General features: G+C 56.5%; 10 protein-coding genes and 1 non-coding gene across 11 annotated transcripts; 4 read left to right on the top strand and 7 right to left on the bottom strand.

Moving 5' to 3' along the window:
- Nucleotides 1-132: 132 nt before the first annotated feature.
- Nucleotides 133-1,944, top strand: D7B24_008119 (uncharacterized protein; the record flags this gene model as incomplete). Its single annotated transcript, XM_028642214.1, has 1 exon — nucleotides 133-1,944. The coding sequence occupies one exon, from the start codon at nucleotides 133-135 to the stop codon at nucleotides 1,942-1,944; it is 1,812 nt and encodes a 603-aa protein (XP_028498586.1).
- Nucleotides 1,945-2,421: 477 nt separating this feature from the next.
- D7B24_008120 (uncharacterized protein) lies at nucleotides 2,422-5,475 on the bottom strand (the record flags this gene model as incomplete). The annotated part of the gene is made up of 3 exons (XM_028642215.1): nucleotides 2,422-4,909; nucleotides 4,966-5,219; nucleotides 5,275-5,475. The coding sequence occupies 3 exons, from the start codon at nucleotides 5,473-5,475 to the stop codon at nucleotides 2,422-2,424; spliced, it is 2,943 nt and encodes a 980-aa protein (XP_028498587.1).
- A 1,315-nt stretch (nucleotides 5,476-6,790) lies between these two features.
- D7B24_008121 lies at nucleotides 6,791-6,874 on the bottom strand. The gene has a single exon. It is a non-coding gene; the product is annotated as a tRNA-Pro (tRNA).
- Nucleotides 6,875-7,419: 545 nt separating this feature from the next.
- Nucleotides 7,420-8,866, bottom strand: D7B24_008122 (uncharacterized protein; the record flags this gene model as incomplete). Its single annotated transcript, XM_028642216.1, has 2 exons — nucleotides 7,420-8,708; nucleotides 8,782-8,866. 2 exons carry the CDS (start codon nucleotides 8,864-8,866, stop codon nucleotides 7,420-7,422), a joined length of 1,374 nt encoding a protein of 457 aa, XP_028498588.1.
- Nucleotides 8,867-9,835: 969 nt separating this feature from the next.
- On the top strand, nucleotides 9,836-11,545 carry D7B24_008123 (uncharacterized protein; the record flags this gene model as incomplete). Its single annotated transcript, XM_028642217.1, has 2 exons — nucleotides 9,836-9,968; nucleotides 10,026-11,545. 2 exons carry the CDS (start codon nucleotides 9,836-9,838, stop codon nucleotides 11,543-11,545), a joined length of 1,653 nt encoding a protein of 550 aa, XP_028498589.1.
- A 196-nt stretch (nucleotides 11,546-11,741) lies between these two features.
- D7B24_008124 (uncharacterized protein) lies at nucleotides 11,742-12,251 on the bottom strand (the record flags this gene model as incomplete). Its single annotated transcript, XM_028642218.1, has 1 exon — nucleotides 11,742-12,251. One exon carries the CDS (start codon nucleotides 12,249-12,251, stop codon nucleotides 11,742-11,744), a length of 510 nt encoding a protein of 169 aa, XP_028498590.1.
- A 1,292-nt stretch (nucleotides 12,252-13,543) lies between these two features.
- On the bottom strand, nucleotides 13,544-14,575 carry D7B24_008125 (uncharacterized protein; the record flags this gene model as incomplete). Its single annotated transcript, XM_028642219.1, has 3 exons — nucleotides 13,544-14,065; nucleotides 14,130-14,365; nucleotides 14,422-14,575. The coding sequence occupies 3 exons, from the start codon at nucleotides 14,573-14,575 to the stop codon at nucleotides 13,544-13,546; spliced, it is 912 nt and encodes a 303-aa protein (XP_028498591.1).
- A 355-nt stretch (nucleotides 14,576-14,930) lies between these two features.
- Nucleotides 14,931-19,412, top strand: D7B24_008126 (uncharacterized protein; the record flags this gene model as incomplete). Its single annotated transcript, XM_028642220.1, has 2 exons — nucleotides 14,931-19,136; nucleotides 19,188-19,412. The coding sequence occupies 2 exons, from the start codon at nucleotides 14,931-14,933 to the stop codon at nucleotides 19,410-19,412; spliced, it is 4,431 nt and encodes a 1,476-aa protein (XP_028498592.1).
- Nucleotides 19,413-20,298: 886 nt separating this feature from the next.
- D7B24_008127 (uncharacterized protein) lies at nucleotides 20,299-22,259 on the top strand (the record flags this gene model as incomplete). The annotated part of the gene is made up of 4 exons (XM_028642221.1): nucleotides 20,299-20,502; nucleotides 20,566-20,579; nucleotides 20,787-21,977; nucleotides 22,253-22,259. 4 exons carry the CDS (start codon nucleotides 20,299-20,301, stop codon nucleotides 22,257-22,259), a joined length of 1,416 nt encoding a protein of 471 aa, XP_028498593.1.
- Nucleotides 22,260-22,594: 335 nt separating this feature from the next.
- RPS26 (40S ribosomal protein S26) lies at nucleotides 22,595-23,309 on the bottom strand (the record flags this gene model as incomplete). Its single annotated transcript, XM_028642222.1, has 4 exons — nucleotides 22,595-22,706; nucleotides 22,925-23,027; nucleotides 23,082-23,209; nucleotides 23,287-23,309. 4 exons carry the CDS (start codon nucleotides 23,307-23,309, stop codon nucleotides 22,595-22,597), a joined length of 366 nt encoding a protein of 121 aa, XP_028498594.1.
- Nucleotides 23,310-24,823: 1,514 nt separating this feature from the next.
- D7B24_008129 (uncharacterized protein) lies at nucleotides 24,824-26,226 on the bottom strand (the record flags this gene model as incomplete). Its single annotated transcript, XM_028642223.1, has 2 exons — nucleotides 24,824-25,967; nucleotides 26,045-26,226. 2 exons carry the CDS (start codon nucleotides 26,224-26,226, stop codon nucleotides 24,824-24,826), a joined length of 1,326 nt encoding a protein of 441 aa, XP_028498595.1.
- Nucleotides 26,227-26,237: the final 11 nt, after the last annotated feature.

Here is a 26,237-nt window from a genome sequence, read left to right on the forward strand (position 1 = left end):
TGAACCATTCCTTCCTGCCACGATTTTGCATCGTCGTGTCGAGCTTCCTTCGACCTGATCTGAGATAGCATCGACAAGCGCATCGCATGCGGGACGAATACTATCCACGACGACCACACTCCACGAGGCACCATGCCCTCAAGCGATCGGGATGAGCCCTCACATGCACAGGCGCCTGACGGGCCGGAGTCATCACTGCCTTGGTCAACTCACAATCGCAATATCAGCAATGCCAATGCGTCACTGGATGACCACGAGAAACCATCAAACGCCGTCCCTGGTGCCATGAGGAACGCCAGCGACAAGATCCGAAGCCTCGACGGCTTGCGGGGAATCGCATGTCTGCTCGTCTTCAACTACCACTTCCTGTGGCCATGGACACCTCTCATCATGCTGGGGTACGGTGCGATGCCGCCTCACTCGCCAGAGCCGTACACATCGTGGGCCACACTGCCCATCGTATGCCTACTTCATCGCGGCCACCCCATGGTCGCCATCTTCTTTGCCATCTCAGGCTACGTCGTGTGCCGCCATATCCTCCGATCAATTCACGAGCGCCGCATCGAAGCCGCGTACCAAAGCATCGCTTCAGCCGTTTTCCGCCGTGTTTTCCGCCTCTACATCCCACCTACCATCAGCATGTTCATCGTCGCCATGCTCGCCCAGGTCGGTGTTTTCCGCTCAGAGGACGCAGTATACAAGGGACGCGACTCGGTCTACATCAACGGCACCGTGACCATGGCCAGCATTCCCACGCTCAAGGTTCCCTGCGCCAACATGACGCACCCCGTCACAGGCGCTGACGGCGTCGCTGGGTTCTTGCATCTGCAGAATTCGCTGTACCTTGGCAACCTCACCACCTGGACCGACACAATCTGTCTCAACGTAACCTCCAAGAACGTTGGTCCCTCTACCGTCTACCGCCGTGCCCCCCTCGAAGAGCTCGACGCCCTCAACATCTCCCGCGCTGTCGAGTCTCTGGCCCCCTTCCCCTGGGTGGCCCCCTACTTCAACCCAGCCCCCATCGATCTCACCAACATTACCAACGTCTCTGAGCCCGCCACATGGGTCCAATTAGGCGGTTCATGGGAGGAGCACCCCTTCATCCATGACAACATGACCTACGCCATTCAGAACTTCACTCGCGCCTACGCAGAGTGGGCCAACCCCTTCAACTTTGGCCACTACCACCCCCGCTACGACCCCCACACCTTCACCATCCCAATGGAACTTCGCGGCTCAATGTTCGTGTACATCTTCCTCCTCGCCACGGCGGCCTTCAAGCCCAAAGCCCGTCACGCCCTGGCCGCGGTCCTCACAGCTTACTGCCTCCAGATGGGCCGCTGGGACATGGCCACCTTCCTCGGCGGCACCCTGATGTCAGAGCTCGACATACGCGCAGCGGACACCCGCCTTCCATTATCACGACACGCGCAGCAACACCACCACCTGCAGCAATCTATCGGCAGCAGACGCGCCTTCCGCTGGCTCGCCGTCCTCGCCTCCCTCTACCTCCTCTCGTACCCCGACGCGGCCGCCGAGTACACGCCGGGCTTCCAGTACATGTCCACCTGGGTGCCGCGCTACTACGTGCCCCTCGCCGGCTGGATGGTCTACCAGTCCCTCGGCGCCCTGCTGCTGCTCTGGTGCATCCTGCGCAGCCCGCTTCTGCGCCGCCTCCTCGAGTCCCGCCTGCCGCAGTACCTCGGTCGCGTCAGCTTCTCCCTCTACCTCGTCCACGGACCTGTCCTGCACAGCCTCGGGTTCTGGATCATGCCGCGCCTGTTCGACAGGTTCGGCAGGGCCGGCGGTTACGCCATTGGCTACGTCGTGCTGCTGAGTGTTACTTTGTATCTTACGAATCTGTGGCATCGCAAGGTTGACGTCTGGAGCATCGGAGTCGGAAAGAGGGTGGAGCGGGCGTTAGTCGACCACCACAGTTGAGACGTGGATGCGCTAGATATCCTGATAGACCGTTTCTTGCCTTTTTACGTACGACGCATTTCCATGTAAAGCGATCAAATCTACCACCATCACCATCTCCAAGACACGCTTATTCTGCATCAAATTTGGTTGCATATTCATGAGCGTGAAACTTTTCAGATTGAACTACCTCTGTCGTGCTGCCGGCTTCTGCCTCACCGCATCCGCCCACTGCATCTCCATCGGTAAAAGATGGCTTATCAAGGGGATCCGTCCCTGTGCAGATTCCTTGTCCACCCGTTCATCTTTCTCTCGCCTGCCCTCTTTGATATCGTTCCTCGTTCGACTCCTCATGATCATGCTTCCTCTGGCTGATCATGCATATCGTCGAAACGCCTTCAAATCCCTTGAATCAGTCGCGCGCATTGATTTCATCACCAAGGACCTCTGTTCAGGCACAATGTACCTGCTCAATACTTCCCAAGAAGAGAAGTCGCCTCAAATGTACCACATGGTGGACCGGATGAAGTTGCGGTTCACCTCGAGCGCATCGTTTCCACCCATGGGGATCAGCGGAGCCGCCTCGGCGCCGCGTTCAGGTCCACCCATCGAGACCTCATGCATACCAAAGCCCTGAGCCATCTCCTGGCCCTTGGGTCCGGCCCGGAAACCGTCGCTCGTGGCGACCGACTCGTGAGCACGAGCACGGCCGGCAGCCAGGTCGGCGTAGTAGACAGCGGGATGCAGTGAAACCGGGGTGGTGCTGCGAGCGTACTGATACGAGTGCTGGTAGATCATCTGCTGAAGCTTCTGATGATCCACCTTGGCCTCGTCAATGAGCACATGATAGTGGACAGGGCGAGCGGTGCCTTGAATAGCGCTGTGGGCGCACAGGTAGAAGTCCCATTGGAAAGGATGGCAAACCTCGTTTTCCAGAAGTGTGCCTGGATGGGGGTTGTTGTTCTTGTCTCCTTTGCCCCTTGCGGGGAAGAACCGAATGTGATGTCGTTTTGTAGCGATGATGACAGTGAACTTGGGCATTTTGTGGCCAAACTTCTCCCGGAAGAAGGCCTTGATAGCTGCAAGCTCAATGTCGATGACCTGGGAAAACTGTCCCTCAGAGACGCCATCCCTGAAGAAATAGATATGGCGTGGGGGATCAGTAGATCCAAGCTTTGTCATCCACAGCCGAACGAGTTTCGTGAGCATCTCGTTAGTGTTGGATGGGGACAGCATCTCGACACGGTAGCCGTTGGTTTGACATACGGCCGCGTAACGACAAGCGTCCTTGTCCATCGACATTGTCATTGCAGCCATAGAGGGAGAATTGATGCCCGCACCCGCGTGAGACACGTCCAGGCCCATGATCATCGTTGGTTCAGAAAAGAACGGCGGTTGGCCCCTCGGTGCCTTCGCATTTGGGTGAGGAACGCGGCAGGTGGTGCCGCCAAGCTTGGCGTTGACCTTCATGGCCACGTTCGAGTGATATTGGCCTTGATTCTTCTCAACATGGCGTGAGAGGACAACTTGGGTCAAAACACCAAAGCGGCAGTCGGCAGACTTCTTGACCCTCTCATAGTTCCCCGAATTAGCGTGGCGGATGATGACGAACAGCATCTGGACTGGCTTGCCAGTCTTTCGACGAATCTCCCCAATGCCGTTGTCCACAGCGTTAGCAGAGTTGGGGTTCCTGGCTTGAGAGTCGATAATGACCGGGTCGCCTTTGATGATGCCACCATGCCCGATGTATGTCTGCCTGAAGGTGGCAGCGAAGGCCGACGCATGTTGCTTCGAGCAAGAGTTTTCAATGATCATGAAACCCCAGGAATCTAGTGGCATAACGTTCGGGAGCCAGAACTTCTTGCCGCGGAGATCCCAACGACCAGAGGTCTTCGGGTCAATGTTCCCATTGGCAAACTGTATGACAGGATTGGGCAGAAGTCGCCCCTCGGTCCTTGTGAAGTTCTCGTCAAATTTCAGGCCAAATTGCCGAAGGTATGGATCGTTGCTCCAGCCCAACATGTTCTTGGCCTGCATGATGTCCGCCTTGCGCTTGTCGGGGCGAGTGACAGCCCCCTTGATCATGTTTGCAGTTTCGTCTCCAAGCAGTTTGTATGGGTAGCGCTGCATTGGTGCAATGGTGCAAGCATCGATGGGAAATAAGCCCGCTTTGGCGGTGAGAACCATTGGCCAGTTCGGGTACTGCGTTCTGAAGTTGTACCTGGCGACGAAGTAATCGTGAATTGAGATTTCCTTGCCATCCTTGTCATTGATTTTGACATTCTTAGGTGTGGCGCCATCAGGCCCATACTTCTCACCAAACTCGAACGCCATGATGGTATAGTCTATGGTGTTCTGCTCTTTTCCACGATGCTGAACGCGGAAGCGCAGCTTGGACAGGCGGCGCAGGTGCCTGAACCCTTCAGACATGCCGTACATTTTGTTTCCGTCAGTGGTGCGGCGCTCCATGGGTCTCATCTCGTTTGCCAAGGTGTTCAAGTCTTTTCCGCGAAATTGGGGCACAACAGACCAGAGGTAGTTCTTGATGAACGTAGCCATGTTCTGCCCCCCAACCCAGAAGGCGGTGTTGGCCACGTCGACGTTGAGGCCGATGCCGCGGCCGCTCTGGTTCATGCGAACCGAGGCGTAAACGCCCTTGATGAGTTCCACAACATCACTGATTGGAAAGACCATGGCCTTGGAAGGCTGGCGGGCGTAGAAGTTCCGCTTGATCTGAAGGAGGTGCTCTGACGGGAATTGTCGAACAACATGATCGAGAAAGTTCATGCATTCAAGCACCTTGTTGGTCCAGTCCGTTTTGCCGCTGAGATAAGCATCCAGATGGGAGAGATCGATCTGCGCTGTCTGTCGAATGATGAAATAGAAAGTGTTGTCCCGGCGGGGCTTTCCGTCAGCACGGGGCGGAAGGTGGCTGTCGAGGTCAACAGTGATGCGTTCTTCGCCGCGTTCGATCGGGCAAGCGCCCCTGTCACCGATTAGCATTGTCTGACAGAAAATCTGTGGATAAAGACCAGAACAAACCAGGCCAGCTTCCGTCCATCGCACAGCCACCGCGTCTTGTATCGTTCCAGGCGTTTGCGGACTTCTGGGTGCGCCCAACACTTCTTGAAGACGGGACCCTGCTTGAGGGGAATGGGCGAGATGCTGATGTCGAACTGGTAAATCCGACAATCAGTGGACCACGAGGCAACCTTGAACTGGTTGATCTCGAGAGGGACGGGCGTGCCGGTCTTGTTGAAGCCAGGGCGTTTGGCAAACGGCTGAAATCCTGGATTCTGAAAAGATGATCAGCTACGCGTTAAGGAGGAAGTTCGTTCAGAGCAAGCGTACCTTGAGGCGCTCGGCGCTCATGTAGGCCTCGGGGGGGAGGTCCAGACGAGTGTTTCCCCGGTCCTGCTCAGGCTTCGCAGCGGGCTTGGCAGGGTCATATCCGAGGGGCGGCGGGAAGTTCGGCTTGCCCGACTGTGATCCTGAACGAGACCGCGTCGGCGAGCTGCCCTTCTTGGGGCTGCTCCTCTGCGAACTGCTCATTGTGATATGAAGCAGTTCTTTTGTAGATTGCGTTGTAGTTGCTAGACTAGAACTTAGAGAGTCGGTTCTGAGTGAGTTCTATTTATGACAGTATGGTCAGTATGTAAGTGGTAGGTGGCGTTGTGGTGGAGGTTTCAACGAAGAAGGGGGCAGGAGTTGAGCAAAAAGCGTAGGCAGATGAAGGAAGTTGGGCTGGCACGGGAGAAAGATTGATATCAAGTGGGAGCATAACAGGAACAAGCAGAGACGTCAGAAATGCCCGATTTGATCAACGTACCTTGCTTGGATGGTTTGGGAGATATGAGAGGGAAGCTGTAGAGCTGGAGGCTGAAGGTGGATGGATGGGTGAGAGTTGGTTGCGGGGTGGAATGTGGAAGAAAGGATCAGGTTTAGGTGGCTGTGGGAGGAATTATATAGGTGCCTTGGGGGTAGCGGCCCGCGTGCCTGCAACAACAAAAGTGATGTGTGAATCACAACGCGACAAGTGGAAGCAGGCATGGGAGGGCCAGGCGGAAGGAGGTGGTCCTCAGGCAGGCAGGAGGTTTCCTAAGTTTTTGGCCTTGAAAGTCTACGTTCTACGAGTTGACGATATTTTGGAGCTTCAGGGGGACGTAGTGAGACGCACCTCGCTTGACGAAAAGCGACGAAGAAGCTTAAGGATCCCTTCTTTGGGAGATTGTCAATCGAAGAGTATCACTTTTGGCGAAGGATCAGGATGGAGTGGTAAGTTCTATATGAGAAGCGACGAAATGTGCATAGTGCCTCGTCATTGAAAATGGCTACAGAAATGGCCCGTCAAACTGCCTCACGTTTGCCTCAGTAGTAGACCAACTCAGAGAGCAACTCTCAGACGAGGCGAATGAATCAAGGCTCTGGGGGCTGTTGGGTGGATGGATTGTTGACTGAAGAAGGTTGGGGAAACTCTTCAGGTCTTCGTCAAACCAACATGATCAATACCCCCCGTTACTCTGACGGATGAGTGTCAGCTACTAAAGAAGGATCACGTCGTGATCTGCTGGCACACACGACACGAGTTGCAATGGCTTGACAAACCCGAAGCTCACAATTGAAGTGTCAGAAAAAAGCACTAGCCGCATGTGCTGTGGGATTCTTATTTTCTTTGTGGTGCTATTGTTACATGGTATCGCCAACTTACAAGGGCGATCGCGTTGGGCTATGGATCGTTTCAGTTATCCCCAAACCCACGTTTCTTCACACCATTGCGAAGGTCTCAGTTGGCTGTCAACTCGATCTCCTTGGGAATCAACATCGTGTTAGACACACGCAAACAGGCCACACCCTGACCAAAACTTTGGGGCGTCACCGGGGATTGAACCCGGGACCTCTTGCAAGTTTGAGGTATCCCAAAGCAAGAATCATACCTCTAGACCATGACGCCGATCGTCTGCTGAGATAGACGCAACGGGCATACGTCCTCTCCCCCTGTGTCGGATAATGATGAAGTCCGCGACACGAAAGCATTCAAAGGTTGTTTTTGCGGTCAACTCCACAGAGTTTTGGTGGCGATATCCTGACGTGCTGTGTGGATCCCAAGGGAGCCATTTTAGCCGATGCCGGGTTTAGCTAGACCTTTAACGGCAGCTAAACCTCCAACATCATGTTTTAGAGCTGATACAATAGAAGGCTTAGGGACAATAGAGTTTTGTGCAGTTGGAACAAACACAAGGGAGCGTTCTGCATATTAGACAAACTGGAAACAAAGACTGCCCCCTCTTCTATGCGACCAAACAACTAGCGGAAGAGGTGCCATCTTAGAAAAGGATAGCAGCCCAACGTAGGGTTTCGTTACGGCGTAAAATGTGGTATTGTACATTCGAGCACTTGGACAGCGATCACGTCCATCGTTCTATACGGCTTGTCCGTAGGACTCCTCTGCTGATTTCGGCTGCACCTCCTCTCGAGAGCTCCAGACGTGTCTGCCATCTAGAAGCAAAACACCTGATCGGTCATCTTCGCCGACGCCCCCGGCTTCTCGAATCCGAGCTCGACAAGTGCCGTCTTTGCAGCGGTCACCATGCCGGGGGGCCCACACAGCATAATCTTGGCATCCGGCGCCGGCGCCGGCAGCCTCTCCCGTATGACGTCCTTGGTCACAAAGCCGGTGCCATACTGCCAGCCGTCCTCGGCCTTGTCAACGAGGTAGTGCAGCTTCAGGTTGGCCGGGTAGCGGCGCGCATAGGCCTCAAGCTCGCGACGCAGCAGAATATCGCCCTCGGAGCGGTTCGCGTAGACTAGGCTGATCTCGGTCGTGTCGCTGTCGTCCTCGCACACGGCGCGCACGAGCTGGAACATGGGCGTGATGCCTGTGCCGCCGGCGACCATGCCGATCCTGCGGGACATGCCGCGGCGGTAGCGCATGGCACCCTTGGGCCCGCGGAAGAGGACCTCGTCGCCGACCTGCAGGTGGGCGAGGTAGCGGCCCGTCAGCGCGCCGTCGGGGTAGCACCGCACAACGAGCTCGAGGGTGCCAAGGTCGGCGTTGTTCGATGTGGGTGTGTAGGACCGCGAGACGACCTTGCCATCAATCTCGGCCTTGATGGCGACGTGCTGGCCAATGGGCAGACCAAGGACCGTCGTGCTGGTCGGCAGGGCGAAGGCGAGGCGGTAGACGGAGGGTGCGAGAAGCTCCTTGGCTACGAGTGGCAGGGGCGCGTAGTTGGTTGAGTCGAGCCAGCCGCGCTGGAGGAGGGGGCTTGGTTTGGCGATTCTGGGAATCTTCTTGTGCGGCGCATAACGCATGAAACCGGCCTCCTCGAAGTGAAGGAACGCAGCGAGCTTCTTGCTGACCACAGCGCTGGCGACGGCAAAAACGGCTGTGGCCACGGCAAAGCCTTCGATGAAGCCCAATTCTGTCGGGCGGCGGAGACGGAGCTTAGAAAGTAGCGCGCTCGGGACATGAAGACAGGAAGAGGCCTGGTACGCAACAGCTGCTCCCAGTGACAAGATGGCAAGAGCGCCGGCGGTCTTGGACGCCAGGCTTCGGGCTGAGCCAGCCGTCGGCAGGGCAGCCTTGGCCTTGAGGATGACGGGCTTGGGGGCATTTCGTGTGGGCATGCCTTTGTATTTGCCAAGGTGGTATTCAGCCATGATCTCAAAGGCATCTTCAGAGTGGCCTGCGTTATCGAACTCTACCGTAGCATCCTGACCAGCGGCGTCGATGAGCACGTCTGCGCCTCCAGGATGGTCGTGGATGTACTTGGTGACATCGTAGACTAAGGGGGGTCAGTCAGTGCTCACAGACTTGAGCTAGAGATGTGAAGCCAGTTGGGGAAAGGTAACACATACCTTGACCTTGGATAATCATCCAACAATCATCGCGGGTGTTATGAGCAGCGACCTCTTTGGCCGTAAACTCTTGCACATCTGCCATGTTAGATATTTGCAAGTCAAGGGGAGTTGGTGACGTTGAGATGTGCCATCTCGCCATGTCCCACGTCCGATCATATACAAACTCGCACCCTCACATAATGTGCCGCCACAAAAAGTCGCCGTCGCTTCCAAGGACAGGCCAAGGGTCCATGTTGAAGAACAACCCCCCTTCTATTGAGCGTGCCGAGGTTCGTAGTCACAAGTGGCCAAGCGTGGCCAAGTTTGACTCGGCCGAAATGCAGATCATGCCCCCCCCCCCCCCTACACAGTAATACAAGCCTCGAGACTCGCCAAACGGAATCTCCGTAGCGTTGCCATCGGCCCTTACCGGGCGGCTGATGGGACTCAATCTCCGACAGGGCATCGAGGTTTCGGAAGCAAGCCGAGGCGCCGGATCGCACGGCCAGCCGTTGCCGTTGCTGTCAGGGTTATCAAACAGACTCTCAGGGGGGCAAGGTGAAGAAATTTGCGCTGTGGAATCAGTACGATGATGAAATGATGGGTGGCATCCGTTCCCAGTGGTTGCATCAAAGAGTATGGGTGGAGCGGCCCGTTTGATGCTGGGTCCCGCCGATCGCCAACTGCCGGGCCAAACCTGGTTTCGATGTGGCCTTCGATGGGGCCTTCTCATGCGCTAGACAACGGTCCGTCGCCACCATCCTCGCGCCGTTTGATTTCACTGCATATTGGGTGTGTGCTTGTGTGATGGGAGAACTCGCCGAAGGTGGGATGCGGTCCACTGCAGGTTGAGATGCCTCGGCTTGTCGTCATGGGGCTACTGATTGCAGATATTGCGTAGAGCTCTCCAAAGGAACAGCTGAGAGGTAGGTGCCTAGGTACCTAGGTAGATACCTCCCTAGGGCAGTACCGTGAGGAGGCAGGTATATCACCAGAACAACTTCCTGTCATTGTTGTCAGGCATAAGCGGCTGTCTGCACTCCAAGGCATTGCGAATACCTACATTTACATCATGGCGATGAAAACGTTCTATCTCTTGGGCGAGGACCCTTCCACCAGTCAGGAGATTGAGGTTTCCAGCGCGCTGAATGAGCAGGGCCTCCAGCATCTCGTCGCATCGCACTTCGCCATCGTCGACCCAGATGGTAACCAAGAATAGCACCCTCTTCTAGATACCGAAGGTCCTTGACTGACTTTTCTAGGCATTGGCTTTGTTTCCGACAACGTGGCGCTCACAGCCATGGCCGACATCCTCGCTGCAGAAGGTCCCGTCGCCATGACCATCGACGGCAAGGCTGTGCGGGAAGTGCCCGGTCCCAAGGGCCTGCCCTTCATCGGCAACTACTTTGAGGTCTACCCCGACCATCTGGGTAACCACCAGCGGTTGTTCGAGAAGTATGGTCCGCTCGTCAAGACGACCAACCTTGGAAGCACAATCTACCAGACCAACGACCCTACCCTTGCCAACATTGTCTTCAGCGAGACCGACTTTTTCTCCAAGCGCATCATCGACGGCCACCCGCTGCAGCCCATCAAAAACAAGGAGGCCGGCGTCTTCCTCGGCGACACGAACACAGAGGAGTGGAAGGTCGCGCACAAGTTCCTGCCGCCAGCCCTCGGCCCCAAGGCCGTACGTCACTACGCGCCAACGATGCAGAAGACAGTCGAAGACGCCTTCAAGGTCTTTGACGAGCTCGACGACCGCGACGAGGCCTGGAACGTCTACCCCTACATGCTCAAGCTCGGCTCTCAGGCCGTCGGCAAGCTAGTCCTCGGCATGGACTTCAAGCACTTTGCCGCCGTCGACGCGCCGCCCCACGAGATGGTGATGCGCATCGCCCAGTCGCTCGAGCTCAACAAGAAGATCACCTCCATGGGCAGCTGGTACCGCAACCTGCCCTTCGGCGACCCGCAGCGCCTGCGTGATGCGCGCGATCGCATCGAGGCCATGATGCGCGAGTCGGTCGCCAACGCCGCCAAGGGTACCGAAGACCTCGAGCTCCAGGAGGCCGCGCTGCAGGCGGAGAACATGATCGACTACGTGCTGCGCGCCAAGGACGCCAAGGGCAACAAGCTGCCGGTCGAACGCATCATGGAGCCGCTCGTTGTCGCGACAGGTGCTGGCTTTACGACGACGAGCTCTCTGCTGTCGTGGCTTCTCTACGGCCTCGTCGTGTATCCGGGCATGCAGGAGCGGCTGCTACAGGAGCTCGTCGACCACGGCTTCTCCGACGACACGCAGGTCACGGCCGACCTCACGAACAAGCTCACGTTCCTCGACAAGTACATCAAGGAGACGCAGCGCCGCCACAACCCTTCCTATCAGCCGGCGCGCACAGCTTCGGTAGACATGATTCTGCCGGGTGGCTACAAGCTGCCGCGGGATGCCATCGTCATCCCGGCCATCCACCATATCCACAACAACACCAAGATCTGGGACAACCCGACGCTCTTCGACCCAGACCGCTGGGACACGGACCGCGTCAAGAACCGGCCCAACGCCTCGTACATCCCTTTCGCTGCGGGACCCCGCATGTGCATCGGCTTCAACTTCGCGCTGCAGGAGGTCAAAGTGTTCCTGCCAAAGCTGCTGTGGCGTTACAAATTCTCGCTGGCCCAAGACGGGCCGGTGGACTACGACCCCATGTTCCAGCTCATCCGGCCGAACAACCTCTACGTGCGCGCGGAGAGGCGGGTCAAGTGGCCGCCCAAGACGGAGTAGAGTGTGTCTTTGATTTACTGTAGCGATACCCAGGAAAGCAATGATGGCTGTACTTGTACTCTATTTTGGGGAGTTTATTCAGCGAAGCGTCTCGTCGTGAAACTGTTGATGAAATGCTGTATCTGAAGTCTATCGGCGAAGAAGCTCAATGATCAGACTGCTCCTCCTTGGAAGGTTCCGACGAAGCTCCCGACGCCTACTGTCCGCCTCTCGCCAGCCAATTCCGACGCTGCAACTCCTTCACCTCATGAACAAGCCCATCAATCGGCCCCTCTATGGGAATGTGCGGCGCGACATCAGCGATGCCCAGATTTGCGACCTGGGGCGTCGGGGCACCAAACTCGGCCAGCCAGGCCCTGTACTGGTTGGTCGAGGAGACGAAGACGATCTTGCCGAGGCCGCAGTAAGCGTGGGCCAGGGTGCACATGGCGCAGTGCTCGCCCGAGGTGTAGACGACAGAAGCGGCGCGCTCGTCGGCGCCGAGGTTCTGCTGGGCCCAGCGCGCGAGCTCAATCTCGGGATGGTATGTCGAGTCGGGCTTGCCGTCACCGTGTCGGCCTGTCACGGTGCGGTTGCGGTCTTGGTGCAGGATCTTGCCTGAGGAGGAGACGAGGACGGAGCCGAATGGGTCGTCGCCGGCGAGGAGGGACTCCTCGGCGAGCTTGATGGCGAGGTGCAAGAACTCGGCGTCTGGTCTGTCTGCCATGGTGGTAGTGGTGAGGATGCGGTGTTGTTGTCAGTGGGAGGAGGATTGGAAATCACAGATATGAGGTGGGCAGCGAGCTGGCTGTCATGACGTTGGAGCTACCCCACTAGGCACCCCGCGCCTCCTATTCCTGCTTACAATTCAAACATGAACCAACTAAACCTGATGCTGTGTGGGGGACTGGAATATCTTCACCTTTCTTTCCGAGCATAGGTCGTTATGTGCAGCATGGCATCAGTCAACCCACTAGTCCCGTTTCTCAAGCAATAGCAGACGGCACATGTATAACGCCCAACGGTTACCGAGGTAATTTGACTGGAAAGGGGCTTTAACAGGTTCAACTAGGTCATCGCAGGAACCTTTTCTTTGTTAATCGCTCTCTGGGGCCATAATTCATTGAAAGAATATCTGAACATCTTCAAACGCTATAACGGATTCGAAGCACCCCATGGCCGATGGTGAACATAACCAGGACTGCTGGTGTCACTGAAATCACCCAACTTCGACACTGCGTCCACCTTTCGTGCCCCTCCCCAAAATTGCCTGTACTGCGAATAAGACGTACTGCTGAATACGCTGCAGCTTCATGAATGCATTGTATGCTGACATTGAGTGATGAATATGGAATGAATGTGAGGGACTTTGCCCCCGGCTGCCTTGCGTGCAAGACAGCCGAGGGCTCGTGTTATCGTTCGAGAGCTCGCGGTCATCCCCTTTGAAGAGCGTCATAACGTTCGTATGCTTCTCGTCTCCTTCTCAGTGCAACTGCATATCGAGCCCATGGCCATTTGTCGGGCAGGCGCACCTTGGCAAATGCCCAGAAGTATCGGAGTCGTGCGCAGGTGATGCATCCGTCGTCCACCAGCACGTACGCTGTCTTGCGGCGGTCGAGAAAGTGTGGGAGCAGTCCTTGTCCGTGGTGGTAAGGGCAAACGACGCCTTTCTTCGGTCTTGTGCCGAGGGAGGAGAAGCAGCATCTGCAAAGTTCAACTTCGATCTTCCAATAACAGCCCCATACGCACATGATGCGCTTGCGGTGCAGGCCGAAATCGACGTCACTGATGAGAGCCGGACAGAAGAGATCAGTGGTGTGGACGTATTATAGAGCGCGATGGCATGACGTTTCGCGTTGAGATCTTCAGGGTTACAGTGGTGGTCAGAGTCAAATAAATGCCAGTGATTGATTCTCCGGAATCATGACACCACGAATAAGGTTTTGTTCAGCGGTATAAAATCAGACCCAACTCCAATGCTATGCAGACAACATTTTATCCGTTTGCGCCCCTCTGCCCTCACAAGGTGCGGCTGCCTATGCCACTCTTCAGCCCCTCGATGACGACTCCCCACCGGCCGCCGAGCCCCTTCTCCTTGACGGCCTCAGAGTACCTGCCCGTCGCGAGCTTGCGCATGAGCAGCGTATCCTGTGCGTTCTTTAGCCTCTTGCCATCGCCTTCGAGAAGGTAAGTTTCCAGCCACGCCTCCTCGTCCGCATCGAGCGACAGCCCGACGAGTTCAATGGCGCGGCGCGCCGTGTCATCGCCTGCTTGTGCATCAAGTACGCTCGACACGAGACGGCGGAAGAGCTGCTCGCGCACGGCAGCAGGATGAGTGCGCGAGAACGCCAGGGCCTCAGTGACGCTCGCGAGGGCGAGGGCGTTGAAAAGCAACTCGAGGGCGTCGTGCGTCTTGAGCACAGGCTGCACCGTGTGGAAGTAGGCGAGCGCGAGCGTGGGGTTGTTCCGTGCGAACGTCGTCACAATCTCGTCGGCAAAGTCTGGGGTCAGCGAGGGGTGCGTGACGTGCTCGAGGGCGCGCTGTCCGAGTTTGTCAGTTACGGCTTGCTCGCCTCCCTTGGGGGGGCCTGTCTGTTCATCATACCTCGAACTTGTGGTGGTCCAGAAGCCAGAGGCCCTTCATGAAGATCTGGTAGTTCTTCGGTACACCGGAAGCGTTCGCGAAGCGTGTTGAGAACTGCGCGCGGTTGTCGTGGCCGTCGGTGTCGAGCAGCAGGTAGTAGAAGATGGACAAGCGGTGGTGCGTTGAAATGTCGGCTTCACAGAGCGTCTTGTGTAGATTTCGCAGCGCAGTGTCATTCTTCGGAGGATAACTCTTTGCTGAGACATGTTAGAAGGGCGTCGCGATACACTTGTCTGCATGTTCAAGTAAGTACCTTTAGACAAGCCCAGTGCGTTCAAAACGCGGTCAATGAAGAGAACACCGCCAGAGCCCTTGCGGAAAGTCTCGATCTCCTGGAGAGCCTGCTTGTTGTAGGGGTTTCCTACAGGAGACCCGAAGACCTCGTCAAAGTTGGTGTAGTCAAGCATGGCTGCGGCGAAAGGGAGGATGGCCAATGGCTACTGGCGATGTCGCGACAAAATCGTCTATGGTGTTGAGGTGCAGACCAAAGCTCCCCACTCTCCATAGCTCAACCCCTTCGCGAATTCACGTGATGACGTAAAGTGGCTAGTGCCGAAGCAGTGGCTTCTTGTGGCTTGTTTGTTTACAATCGCCCGCCTAATCTGGCCGAAATCAAACAAAGGTGGGGGTAATTCAACACCACCAACACCGACTTTCAACATCAACACCGCCAATTCCCCATTCCCGTTTTCGCGTCACTCATTTCGTCACGTCGCGGTCGCTTTCATTTTCCTCGCAGACGAGATCACGGCACCAAACATCATGTCGGCAGCAGAGAGACCGCGCCGTTCGCGGCGGCAGGCTACCATTGTTGAATCCTCAGACGAAGACGAGATTGGCAACACCACCAAGGCGCAGGAGGAAGATCTCGAAGAATTCACGCCAGCGCCCGCGCGCAGCCCAACACGAAAGCCGCGGAGGAGTGTTGCTTCCACCGTATCCTCCTCCACACCCACAGCACCACGGTCACGCGGCAGGCCTAAGAAGAGCATGTCCAACGTGTCTACATCCACCATCGAGCCGAGCCAGGTATTCGACCCTGAAACAACCATCGCCGAACCAGAGCCTGAGAAGAAGACTCGCTCCCCAAGAAAACGCAAAAGCGTCGCACCCCGAGCCTCCAAGGCAAAGACGCCAGATCTTGAAGCACCCCTAGCTACGCCCAAGCCCTCAGCTTCTCCCGATGCATCAAGGCTGCATGCCATTCCGCTGGCTGATATCACAACTGCGAGCGTCAATGAGCAGCCGTCTTTCGTCGACGAAAGCCAGTCGGCAGTGAAGCCGATTCACGCCATGGACACGGTTCTTGAGAAGCCGATGGACATTGTCCTCAAGTCGCGCAACATGACGGTGCCCATCGTCGAAAACACCATTGCGAAGCCGCGCCTCGTTATCACTCACTTGGTCCTGACCAACTTCAAAAGTTACGCAGGTCGCCAGGAGGTCGGTCCCTTCCACGCGTCCTTCTCTTCAGTCGTCGGGCCCAACGGTTCCGGCAAATCCAATGTTATTGATTCACTGCTGTTCGTGTTTGGTTTCCGCGCCAGCAAAATGCGACAGGGCAAGCTTTCCGCGCTCATCCACAACTCGGCGCAGTACCCTAATCTTGACCACTGCGAGGTCTCGGTTCACTTCAAGGAGGTCATTGATCAGCCCAACGGCCCGCCTCTCGATATTCCCGATTCCATTCTTACTGTGTCGCGCAAAGCGTTCAAGAACAACTCAAGTCAATACTATATCGACAACAAGTTGTCCAACTTTACGACCGTGACGACTCTTCTCCGTGACCGCGGCATCGATCTTGATCACAAGCGGTTCCTCATTCTCCAGGGCGAGGTCGAGTCGATCGCGCAGATGAAACCCAAAGCGGCCAACGAACACGACGATGGCCTCCTAGAGTACCTTGAAGACATTATCGGCACTTCCAAATACAAAACGCCAATCGAGGAGACAGCAGCGGAGGTAGAGACACTCAACGACATCTGCATGGAGAAGAGTGGGCGCGTTCAGCACGTCGAGAAGGAGAAGAAAGGCCTTGAGGACAAGAAAGAAAAGGCCCTGGCGTTCATCCGCGACGAGAACGAGCTCGCGATCAAGCAGTCCGCTCTCTACCAGCTCTACATCAGCGAGTGCAACGATAATTTGTCGGTCACTGGTGAAGCCATCAGTCAGATGCAGGCACAGCTGGATATCGAGCTGGAGAAACATCACGGTGGCGAAAAGGTCATCAAGCAGCTCGAGCAGACATATGCGCAGGGCCGCAAGGAGTTCGAGGCCCACGAGAAAGACGCCCAGGGGCTTGTTAAAGAGCTGGCCAAGTTTGAGCAGGAACGTGTCAAATTCGACGAGAAGCGCAAGTTCCTGACGGACAAGCAGAAGAAGTTGGAAAAGACCACAGCCAACTGCGAAAATTCTGCCAAAGAAACTGATGAGACAATCGTTGAGTGCGCCGCTCTCATCGAGCGAGGCGCTAAGGAGATCGCCTCACTCGAAATCCGTATTGAAGAAGAAGAGGCCGAGCTCACAACGATTCGCGAGAGCCTCAAGGGCAAAACGCAAAAGTTTTCCGACCAGATCGCAGCCAAGCAAAAATCACTCGAGCCCTGGAAGGAGAAGATCAACCAGAAACAGTCGGCTATTGCCGTGGCCGAGAGCGAGATGAACATCTTACTTGAGAAGGCTAACGCTGGCGAAGTTGCCATGGAAGAGATGCAAGCCAAGATTGCTTCCATCAAAGAGAGCCGCCAGGCAAAAGCCCAGGAGCTCGAGGCTTGCCAGGCGGAAAAGGCAGCTCTTGAGGAAGAGGCCAAGGAGGTCGGCGCCGAGATTGAGGCTCTTGCCAAGGACGAGCCACGAATTCGGCAAAAGGTGTCCAACGCAAGGCAAAAGGCCGACGAGGCGCGGTCAAACCTGTCCCAGACGCAGACTCAGGGCAACGTCTTGACGGCCCTGATGCGCATGAAGGAGTCAGGTCGTATTGACGGATTCCACGGACGACTGGGTAACCTTGGTGCCATCGACCCCAAGTTCGACGTGGCCATCTCGACGGCATGCCCTTCGCTAGACAACTTCGTCACCGATACGGTCGAGGCTGGTCAGCAGTGCATCGAGTACCTGCGCAAGACAAACCTTGGCCGTGGCAATTTCATCTGCCTTGACAAGTTGCGAGCGCGCGACTTGCAACCAATTCAGACGCCTGAGGATGCGCCTCGGTTGTTCGACCTTGTCAAAGCCAAGGAGGATCGCTTCCGGCCCGCATTCTACCACGCTATGCAAGACACGCTTGTAGCCAAGGATCTCGCACAGGCAAACCGCATCGCCTACGGCGCGAAACGATGGCGCGTCGTGACACTCGACGGAGAGCTCATTGACAAGTCAGGTACCATGTCAGGTGGTGGCACGACAGTCAAGAGAGGTCTCATGTCGTCCAAGCTGGTCTCAGAAACAAGTAAGGATCAGGTTGCCAAGCTCGAGGCAGACCGTGACGCTCTGGACGAAAAGTTCCAGATGTGGCAGGACCATCAACGAGAGCTTGAGAACAGGCTCCGCACGCTCAACGACCAGATCCCGCAGCTCGATACCAAGATGCAGAAGATTGGCCTGGAACTCGAGTCGGCGGCCAAGAACCTAGCGGATGCGCAGCGCCGCGTCAAGGACATTGCCAAGGAGCACCAGCCGTCTCAATCGGACAACAACCGGATGGCTGAGCTTGAAGAGGAAATTGCCAAGCTCAACAAGGCCGTCGAGGGCCTGCACGAGGAGACAGCTGGCGTCGAGGAAGAAATACAAGCGTTACAAGACAAGATCATGCAGGTCGGTGGCGAGAAGCTGCGGATCCAGAAAGCCAACGTTGACGCGCTGCGAGCCGACGTCACATCGCAGAGCGAGGATATCTCCAACGCTGAGGTCCGCAAGGCCAAGGCGGAGAAGCAGCGTGTCAAGCTCGAGAAAGACCACGTCAAGGCAACCAAAGAAATTGAGGCGGCGGCGCGTGATCTCGAGAAGCTCGACAATGAGATTGAGAACCAGGGTGAGAACGCAGAATCTTTGACGAGCCGGGTCGAGGAGGCGCAGGAGGCGCTGGCAGTCAAGAAGGAGGAGCTCGCAGCCCTCAAGACGGAGCTCAACGGGAAGACGGCCGAGCTGAATGAGACGCGGGCCGTCGAGATTGAGATGCGCAACAAGCTCGAGGAGAACCAGAAGCAGCTGAACGAGAACGAGAAGAGGCTGCGTTACTGGGACGATAAGCTATCAAAGCTTGTACTGCAAAACGTTGAAGATCTCACTGGAGAGCCTGTGTCTGAGGACGCGCCGCCTATCAAGGATGAGCCTAAAGAGGAGGACGTCGACATGGACGCCCCAGAGGCGGACGAGGACGCCAGCATGGAGGACGCTGACACAACGGTGCGACCGGATCCCACGGCGCGCGTGCGCCAGCCGCAGGAACTCCCTTCGTACACTCCAGATGAGCTGGCGGATATGAGCAAAGAGAAGCTCAAAGGGGAGATTGCGACACTCGAGGAGAAGACGCAGAACGTCAATGTCGACCTCGGTGTGCTCGCCGAGTACCGTCGGCGCGTGGAAGAGCATGCGGCGCGATCCTCGGACCTCGCATCGGCAGTGGGCCAGCGCGATGTGGCCAAGAAGCGGTGCGACGAGCTCCGCCGGCTACGACTGGAAGGATTCATGGAGGGTTTCGGCATGATTTCGCTGAGGCTGAAGGAGATGTACCAAATGATCACAATGGGCGGCAACGCCGAGCTTGAGCTCGTGGACTCTCTTGACCCCTTCAGCGAGGGCATCCTCTTCAGCGTCATGCCACCGAAGAAGTCTTGGAAGAACATCAGCAACCTGTCTGGTGGTGAAAAGACGCTCAGCAGTCTGGCGCTCGTCTTCGCACTCCACCACTACAAGCCGACGCCGCTGTACGTCATGGACGAGATTGACGCGGCTCTTGATTTCCGTAACGTAAGTTGTGCTGGATCGTTGAGACTATGGGCAGATGCTAACAAGACACAGGTCTCAATCGTGGCCAACTACATCAAGGAGCGCACCAAGAACGCCCAGTTCATCGTCATCTCGCTGCGCAACAATATGTTCGAGCTCGCGGCGAGACTGGTCGGCGTGTACAAAGTGAACCACATGACGAAGAGTGTGACGATTGAGAACCAGGACTACATCACGAGGCAGAGGCAGGCGCAGGCGCAGGCGACGGGGACGCAGCACATGACTGCGCGGTCATGATGATAACGACGCCGGGGGCGTGAGGGATGATTGGCATGTTTGTATACAGCTTGAGGGTCATGATTCACGAGAAGGGTTGGGCAAGGGTATGATTTAGTGACTGGGCGGAGTTCATGAAATATCTGTGTTTGGATCGACTTGCGTGTTCTCCTCTGCCGATGACCGAGGTTTTTAATGAATTGTCTTGTAGCTCTCTGGTTTTCACAGTCCGAACCCCACGAGATCAATAGCCGAGAGACTGCAATCTCCACCACGTTTGTGAGCGAATAGCAATCTGATGTAAGCACGTCTGTCATACTCCGACTACAGTGTCTTAAGCGCGGGAGGACCTAGCATGCGAGTTCGGTGGTAAGTGTAAGGTGTAATGGTCTCATGGCAAGTCGATAGTCTGCACAACGAGGCGAATCTGTCTCCCACGTCTTGTGTGATTTTACCCCTGGACTGGCTGAAAAGCTCAATTGCAGGATCTGATGCGAGGGCCGTTACTCAGCCGATCTGAGTGATGGTTGAAAGAGTCAGGGATGAAAGGTGCTGTCGGGGGTGATAATTGTGTTGTGACACGTTCCAGGAACGAGGTCAGCAAACAACGAGCTTGTGAACTCCATGAATTCCATGCTGTCAAGCGATCGGTATCCCAACTTCTCAAGATGGATATACAAGGTTCTTTAAGCGACATGCTACCGAACTTGGCTGTAAAAGGCTGAGACCAATGGTTTTCAGCTCATCAAAGAAGAGTTCGAGCTCTAGGGTTATCTCGAGTTCCGACTGAATTGGGTTGTTATATAGTTGCGAAAACAGACTCCAGTCAGTTCGGAACGTGTTCCCCCTTAGTCGTCCTATTTTGCGCCGTCTTAAATGCGAACAGAAAACTGAAGGCCTTGTCGATATGCTGATTCTGTCTTTGTTCGCCATTTTGGCCCATGTTCTCCCGGTCTGGGCTAAATGCTCTGCCGATAACCTCGTTCGCGTTTTTGAACAAGCCGATGCTTGGCCTTATTGCGCCTCCTTGCTCGGCCCCAAAGACCTGAGCACGACGGTGCCTCCGCCGCGGGCTGCTGCTACGTACGCTCCTGACCGGTTGATTTCCGCAGTGAGTTGCACCCAAAAGTCTACTGCTTCTGTCAGTATTCGATCAGGCGACTGACTACGATAGTGCTCTTGTCTCTTGTCACTATCAATTCCATCTTCTGGGCAGGTCCCCAGTCACAGCGCTGCTGCGACTCGTTCTTATGAGCCTGTTGGTTCCTCAATGACCTCCACTTGCGGGCTTGAAAGCACCCACGTCTCCAAACCGCACAATAGCACGCAAAGCCATATATACACCAAAAGCAGAACGACAGAATCTCAGACAACGACTACTCGTTCCGGCTCTAGCTCTACCTCACAACAGTCCGGCCCAAAATCCACGTCAAAAGCTTTCACGACACGATCAACAACCATCCCCTACCTCACATCAACTACGACCACACAAACTCGCAACACATACGCCGCCCGACCCCGAACCTTCACTGGCGTCAGTGTCACGGGTGATTTAGATGCGACCGGCTGCTATGCGGTGCCTACGCCGACTGGCAGTCTCCGAGAGTCACGTCTAAACAACACAAATCGCAACCCTCCGTATGTGGAGGCTATTTACTTTGACCAAAATGCCACGCAAGCAAAGTATGTACGCGTTTTAGACCAAGCCTTAAACAGCCTCTTCTTTGACATTTCAGATCCCGGCCGCGTCGTGATTCAAGACAAAGACAGAAACTCATTGGCCATCGACAATAACGGCATCCACTTTGCGAGTTCGACGTGCAAGGTCAAGGTTGATGTCATGATTGACAATTTTTTCGGCCAATTGAACAACATTACGAACACCACATGCCTCGATGCTGTGCCTTCTCATGGCAACACTACGTCGAACGATCGAAATGACGCGAGGGGCTTGAAGGATGATGTGAAGCCACGTATGATGGCTCTTGAGTCTTTCTTCGTACTGCTCAAAATGAAGGACCAGTGCGGCGAGCCACTGCGCCCCGAACTCCGTCCCACCGTTCGCATCGGGCCTCTGCCCTGCCAGACACTCCAAGGGCCTCCTGGTACTTTCGTCGCAACATGCCCCTTCCCAAGCAGCAGTTCGACGGAAATGCGCTGCGAGGCCTCTGTAGATGCGCTCCTATCTCGCCTTGCGCGCGGCCGCCTGCCCGGCGCCTGTCCACGCCTCACCACAATTTGGGCCCTGCTCCTCAACCAGATGGGGCCTCGGTTGACCCAAGCCTCGCTGTTCCAGCCGTTCCTGGAACCGGGGCTCAACCTTGGTCCTAGAACACTGACCACCATTGCCGCCCTCCTCAACCAATTTCGCGCCCTGTGGGAGCCGGCGGGTGACTTCTTCGCCTCGACGACACGCGGCCAGTCTGCACTCGAAGATACGATTGCCTCCCACGGTGGCGCTCAAGCTCTCCGCAGGCAAGCTTGCCGTGCGCTCCACCAAGCACCGACACCGTTCAACCTCACGCTGGCCGGGTCGTCGGCTGTCGTCTTGGCTACGCTGAGAGCAGCACCGAACTCAACACTCGAGTACGCGAGGAACATGACGGACAGCCAACAGCTGGCTTGCTGTCCGAACGCGGGCACGTGTACTGGCGGTGGCGCGGACGGGTCGTACGGCCGTGAGGCGCTGGTGCCGGGCTCGAACTGCATCTGTGGAAGGACTGTCGACGGTTCAGGGGTTGCGTTTAGGACTGGGCTGTGTAAGGGGTACGATGCTTGTGATGCCGACAGACCGTGTGGCGAGGGAATGGCTTGCTTGGTGGATAGCTGCTGCGAGACAAACATATGTGTCAATGGCACAGAGTGTAATGCGCCGGGGTTGGCGAGGAGGATGTTTGGAGGTGTAGATAGGGATGCTCGCGGTGGTGCATGAAACACGCGAGCGACATGAAGTTGGCATGTCGGCAGAGATTGGTGAAACCATGTTGAAGCACAGCTTAGAGACCTGAGAACACTATTTCCAATGCAGTTCACATGCACATCACATCACGGTAGCTTGAGCTGGCTTATTTTTTCCATTGTCTATGGCCCGATCCCTAGACACCGGCCCATCCTGCCATGATCCGTTTCGTGATTCATGAGCCGAAAAAGACTTTTGGCTGTGTTCATCCGCTGCGCTTCCTCCCAAACATGACATGCACCGTTTAAGCAGTGGTGGTCTTGGCGCCCTGGGTGGGGACGATCTTCTTGCCGTCCTTGTTGTAGCGGACGCGAGGAGGAGGGGCACGGTTGCGGCGGCCGACGACGGAGCGGACACTAAAAACTTGTCAGCAAAGGTCCTGCTGCTGAAGGGATACTTCAGATAGCTTCGTGTGGTGCTGACGACACTCTCGCTCCACCTGCTGCCCCGACTCGTCGTTGGACGAGACTGGTGCGGACGGAGAGACAGTGGCGGGCGACCACACGACCAAGGCTCATCTGAAGCGCATGCGCGCAGCGAGGCGCGCAGCCGTCGCGTGTTGCGACGAACGTACCGGACAATCTTGCCGTGAATGGCGCAAGAGACGCAGTACTGCAGCTTCAGGTACATCTTGGGGACGGTGTACTCGGCGAAGACCGAGGCGTCAGAGATGTCACCTAGACTGTTGTCAGCGAAATCCAGCGAGGGGTACAGAGCGAAAGGTGGCATACGGATGGCGGCAGACTCGACCATGTTGCGGATGGTGAACCTCTTGATCGCCTTGTCCTTGGGCGTGCATCGCGAGCAGTTGCTGCAACGGATGGGCTTGACGTGGCCGCGGCCCTTCTTGTTGCGGCCGCTGGGGAGGTTGTTAGCTATGATCGATAGACATGGCGGTCGAGTGCCTCGAGGAGGGTCGATCGGGTTGAGGCGTACTTGTTCTTTCTCTTCTTGACCATTTTGACGGATCTGCTGGGGTTAGTCGGCTGATGTGAAGGACGAAGGAAGATTCAACATACTGAGCTTTTCTGTGTCGAGGAAAAGTTGACGTTCGGTGGGCTGCAAGGGGGGTCCGGGTCCTGAGGGAAAGAATAACGCCTGCAATTGGGGGAACTCGCTTGTGTTGGGATCCACTCTGGCGATGCACAGTATTCCGATGCCAGACCAACCCTAGTCACGTGTGGCCTGAAGCGCAGTGTGGTGAATCTTTGTGGGTTCGCCAAAGCAACGCTACCAAATGTCCAAGCCCTGACTCTGCCCTGGTCTCTGGAGCACCTTTGCGACCCCCTGCCTGCCCTGTCGCCCGCTCGCTCGCTGGCTCGCCCCCCGGGCTCCACCCACCACCAATTCTTTTTACGCCGGCGCAACACCAACCCATATCTACTTCTTCTCCTCTCTCCCCCCACGACCGCACCATCTGAAGGATTGCTTAGGAAGGCAAATATTTGTCGAGGTATGTCTGGAAGATGCTGCACACTGTCGTCCTCGTTTGCGCGATGAAGCCCGGGAAGGGGTGATTGTCGCCGTCGACTGGCAACGCTCACTCGCGCCTTTATTCTCATTGCGCGATGTCGCCGCCGCGCCATGAAGAAAGTCGAAATCTTCCTCTTCTCGGAAAACTTCATCGCCTGAACGCCGACGGTCAGTTTCCCTGCGAGGAGCAACAACTAACGACCATCAGCAGGCAATCATGCAGATCTTCGTCAAGACCCTCACGGGCAAGACTATCACCCTTGAGGTGGAGTCGTCCGACACCATCGACAATGTCAAGTCCAAGATCCAGGACAAGGAGGGCATCCCCCCCGACCAACAGCGTCTGATCTTCGCTGGCAAGCAGCTTGAGGATGGCCGCACTCTTTCCGACTACAACATCCAGAAGGAGTCCACCCTGCACCTCGTGCTCCGCCTGCGTGGTGGTGGCAAGAAGCGCAAGAAGAAGGTCTACACCACCCCCAAGAAGATCAAGCACAAGCGCAAGAAGACCAAGCTGGCCGTCCTCAAGTACTACAAGGTCGACTCTGACGGCAAGATCGAGCGTCTCCGCCGCGAGTGCCCTGCCCCCGAGGTATGTACAGATTCTCGCCCCCCTCAACAGAGAAGCACCATGTGAACAGAATGCTGACCCCTCGGACAGTGCGGCGCTGGTGTCTTCATGGCCGCCATGCAGGACAGGCAGTACTGCGGTCGCTGCCACCTCACCTACGTCTTCGACCAGAAATAAGCGACAGCATTGATGGACGATGGACGAAAAAAAAGAGTGAGATGACACGACATGCACGGGTTTCGGGATGGGCATTCAGTCGGCTAAGGAAGGATGGCCGCGGCGTTGATGTAGCAAAACACCATCAGCCCATCAGAGGCTGGCAATGACAATGCTTTCAAGTTACCTCACTTCAATTGCTGTGCATATCATGTGATGTCTCCATTCGAATTCTCGTAACACAAAGCCGATAATTCCGAGAAAGGAAGGCTGCTACTCAAATCCGTTTCGCAGATTATCGTACTTCGTATGCGGCTGGGTGACACAGTTCTCCTGCCGCCGAAGACCTCCCGGACCTCCAAACGCCTGGACGACATTCCCAATCAAGCTGTCAGGGCCCGTCTTGTCGGCGCTGCTCTCCCACCACATGGCTCCGCCGAGCCCGCGCTCCCGTACGAATTGTGCCTTTTTCCGCGCCATACCGACCGTGTCGTACGTGACGAGCTTCCGCCGCCCCGCGTCCCACGACCAGCTCGCCCCGACTTCGTCATCTTCCACCTCCTGCGCCCCCTCTCCCGGCAAGGCCTTGAAGTCCAGCACGCCCTGCTCCCAGCTGCCCTCGCCGACACCTTGGTACGCACACCCGGGCCCGTCCGTGTTCTCAAACGCCCGACCATAGAGCGGCATGCCCAGGACGATCTTGTCGGCCGGGACGCCCCTGGCCGCGTAGCCCTCGAGCGCCGCCACGGTGCTAAAGGGCGTGGCACCGGGGTTCGCGCCCGACGGCCGCAGGTTCGCCTGGTGCCCGGCCCTGGCGTCCCATGACCCGGCGTAGTCGTAGGCCATGAGGTTCCAGAAGTCAAGCAGCGGGTCCATCTCGGCGAGGCGCATGCGTTCGTAGTTCTGCGCGCCCGCCGGGCAGGCGACCGACAGCTCAAAGTGGTACGGTGCCGGCAGCGTGGCGGCGTATGCGTCGAGGGCGCCGCGCACGGCGGCCAGCAGGGCGACGAGGTTGCGCGCCTCGTCGTCGTTTTGCGGGTATTCCCAGTCTATGTCTATGCCGTCAAAGCCGAGATGCTTGACGAGGTCGACGCAGGTGCGGGCAAAAGTCTCGCGGCCGGCGGCGGTCGCGGCCGGGGCCTTGAAGTTGGACGAGTAGGTCCAGCCGCCGATGGACAGCAGAATCTTGAGGTTGCGGTTGCGGCGCTTCAGGAGGTTCAGCTGCTTGAGGCAGCCGTAGAGGTTTGTCCCCGAGTCGTTCCACGAGTCACCCTCCCAGTGGATGTCCGTGTCGGCCCATGTGTCGGTCAAGTATACCTCGCCCGACTCGGGCCGGACGTTGGCAAATGCGTAGAGAACATGGGTGAGGTTCTCTACAGGCAGGTCTTGTGGGCGATGTTTCCGGCCGTAGATGGCCCTGGAGAAAATTACAAGTTAGCAGTCTACTCTGAGTAAAGACCCCAATGGAGGCAACTCCATGGAGGGGAAACATACCAGTTCACAAAGTACGCAACGCTGCGGTAGCCCTCGCCTGGTCCGCCTCCCATAGTGTCAGTCGTCGTGAAGGGGAGGGGTAGATTGACAAGAGTATCAGTGTAAGTATGCAAGAAAAGCAAGAGTGTCAGGAGCACAGCAGCAGATGTGAAAATGGTAGGAATAGGCTGCGCGAGATGCATATGGGGTCGTT

Source organism: Verticillium nonalfalfae (genome assembly GCF_003724135.2).
Source record: "Verticillium nonalfalfae strain VnAa140/NRRL 66861 chromosome Unknown scaffold_7, whole genome shotgun sequence".
NCBI lineage: Eukaryota > Fungi > Ascomycota > Sordariomycetes > Glomerellales > Plectosphaerellaceae > Verticillium > Verticillium nonalfalfae.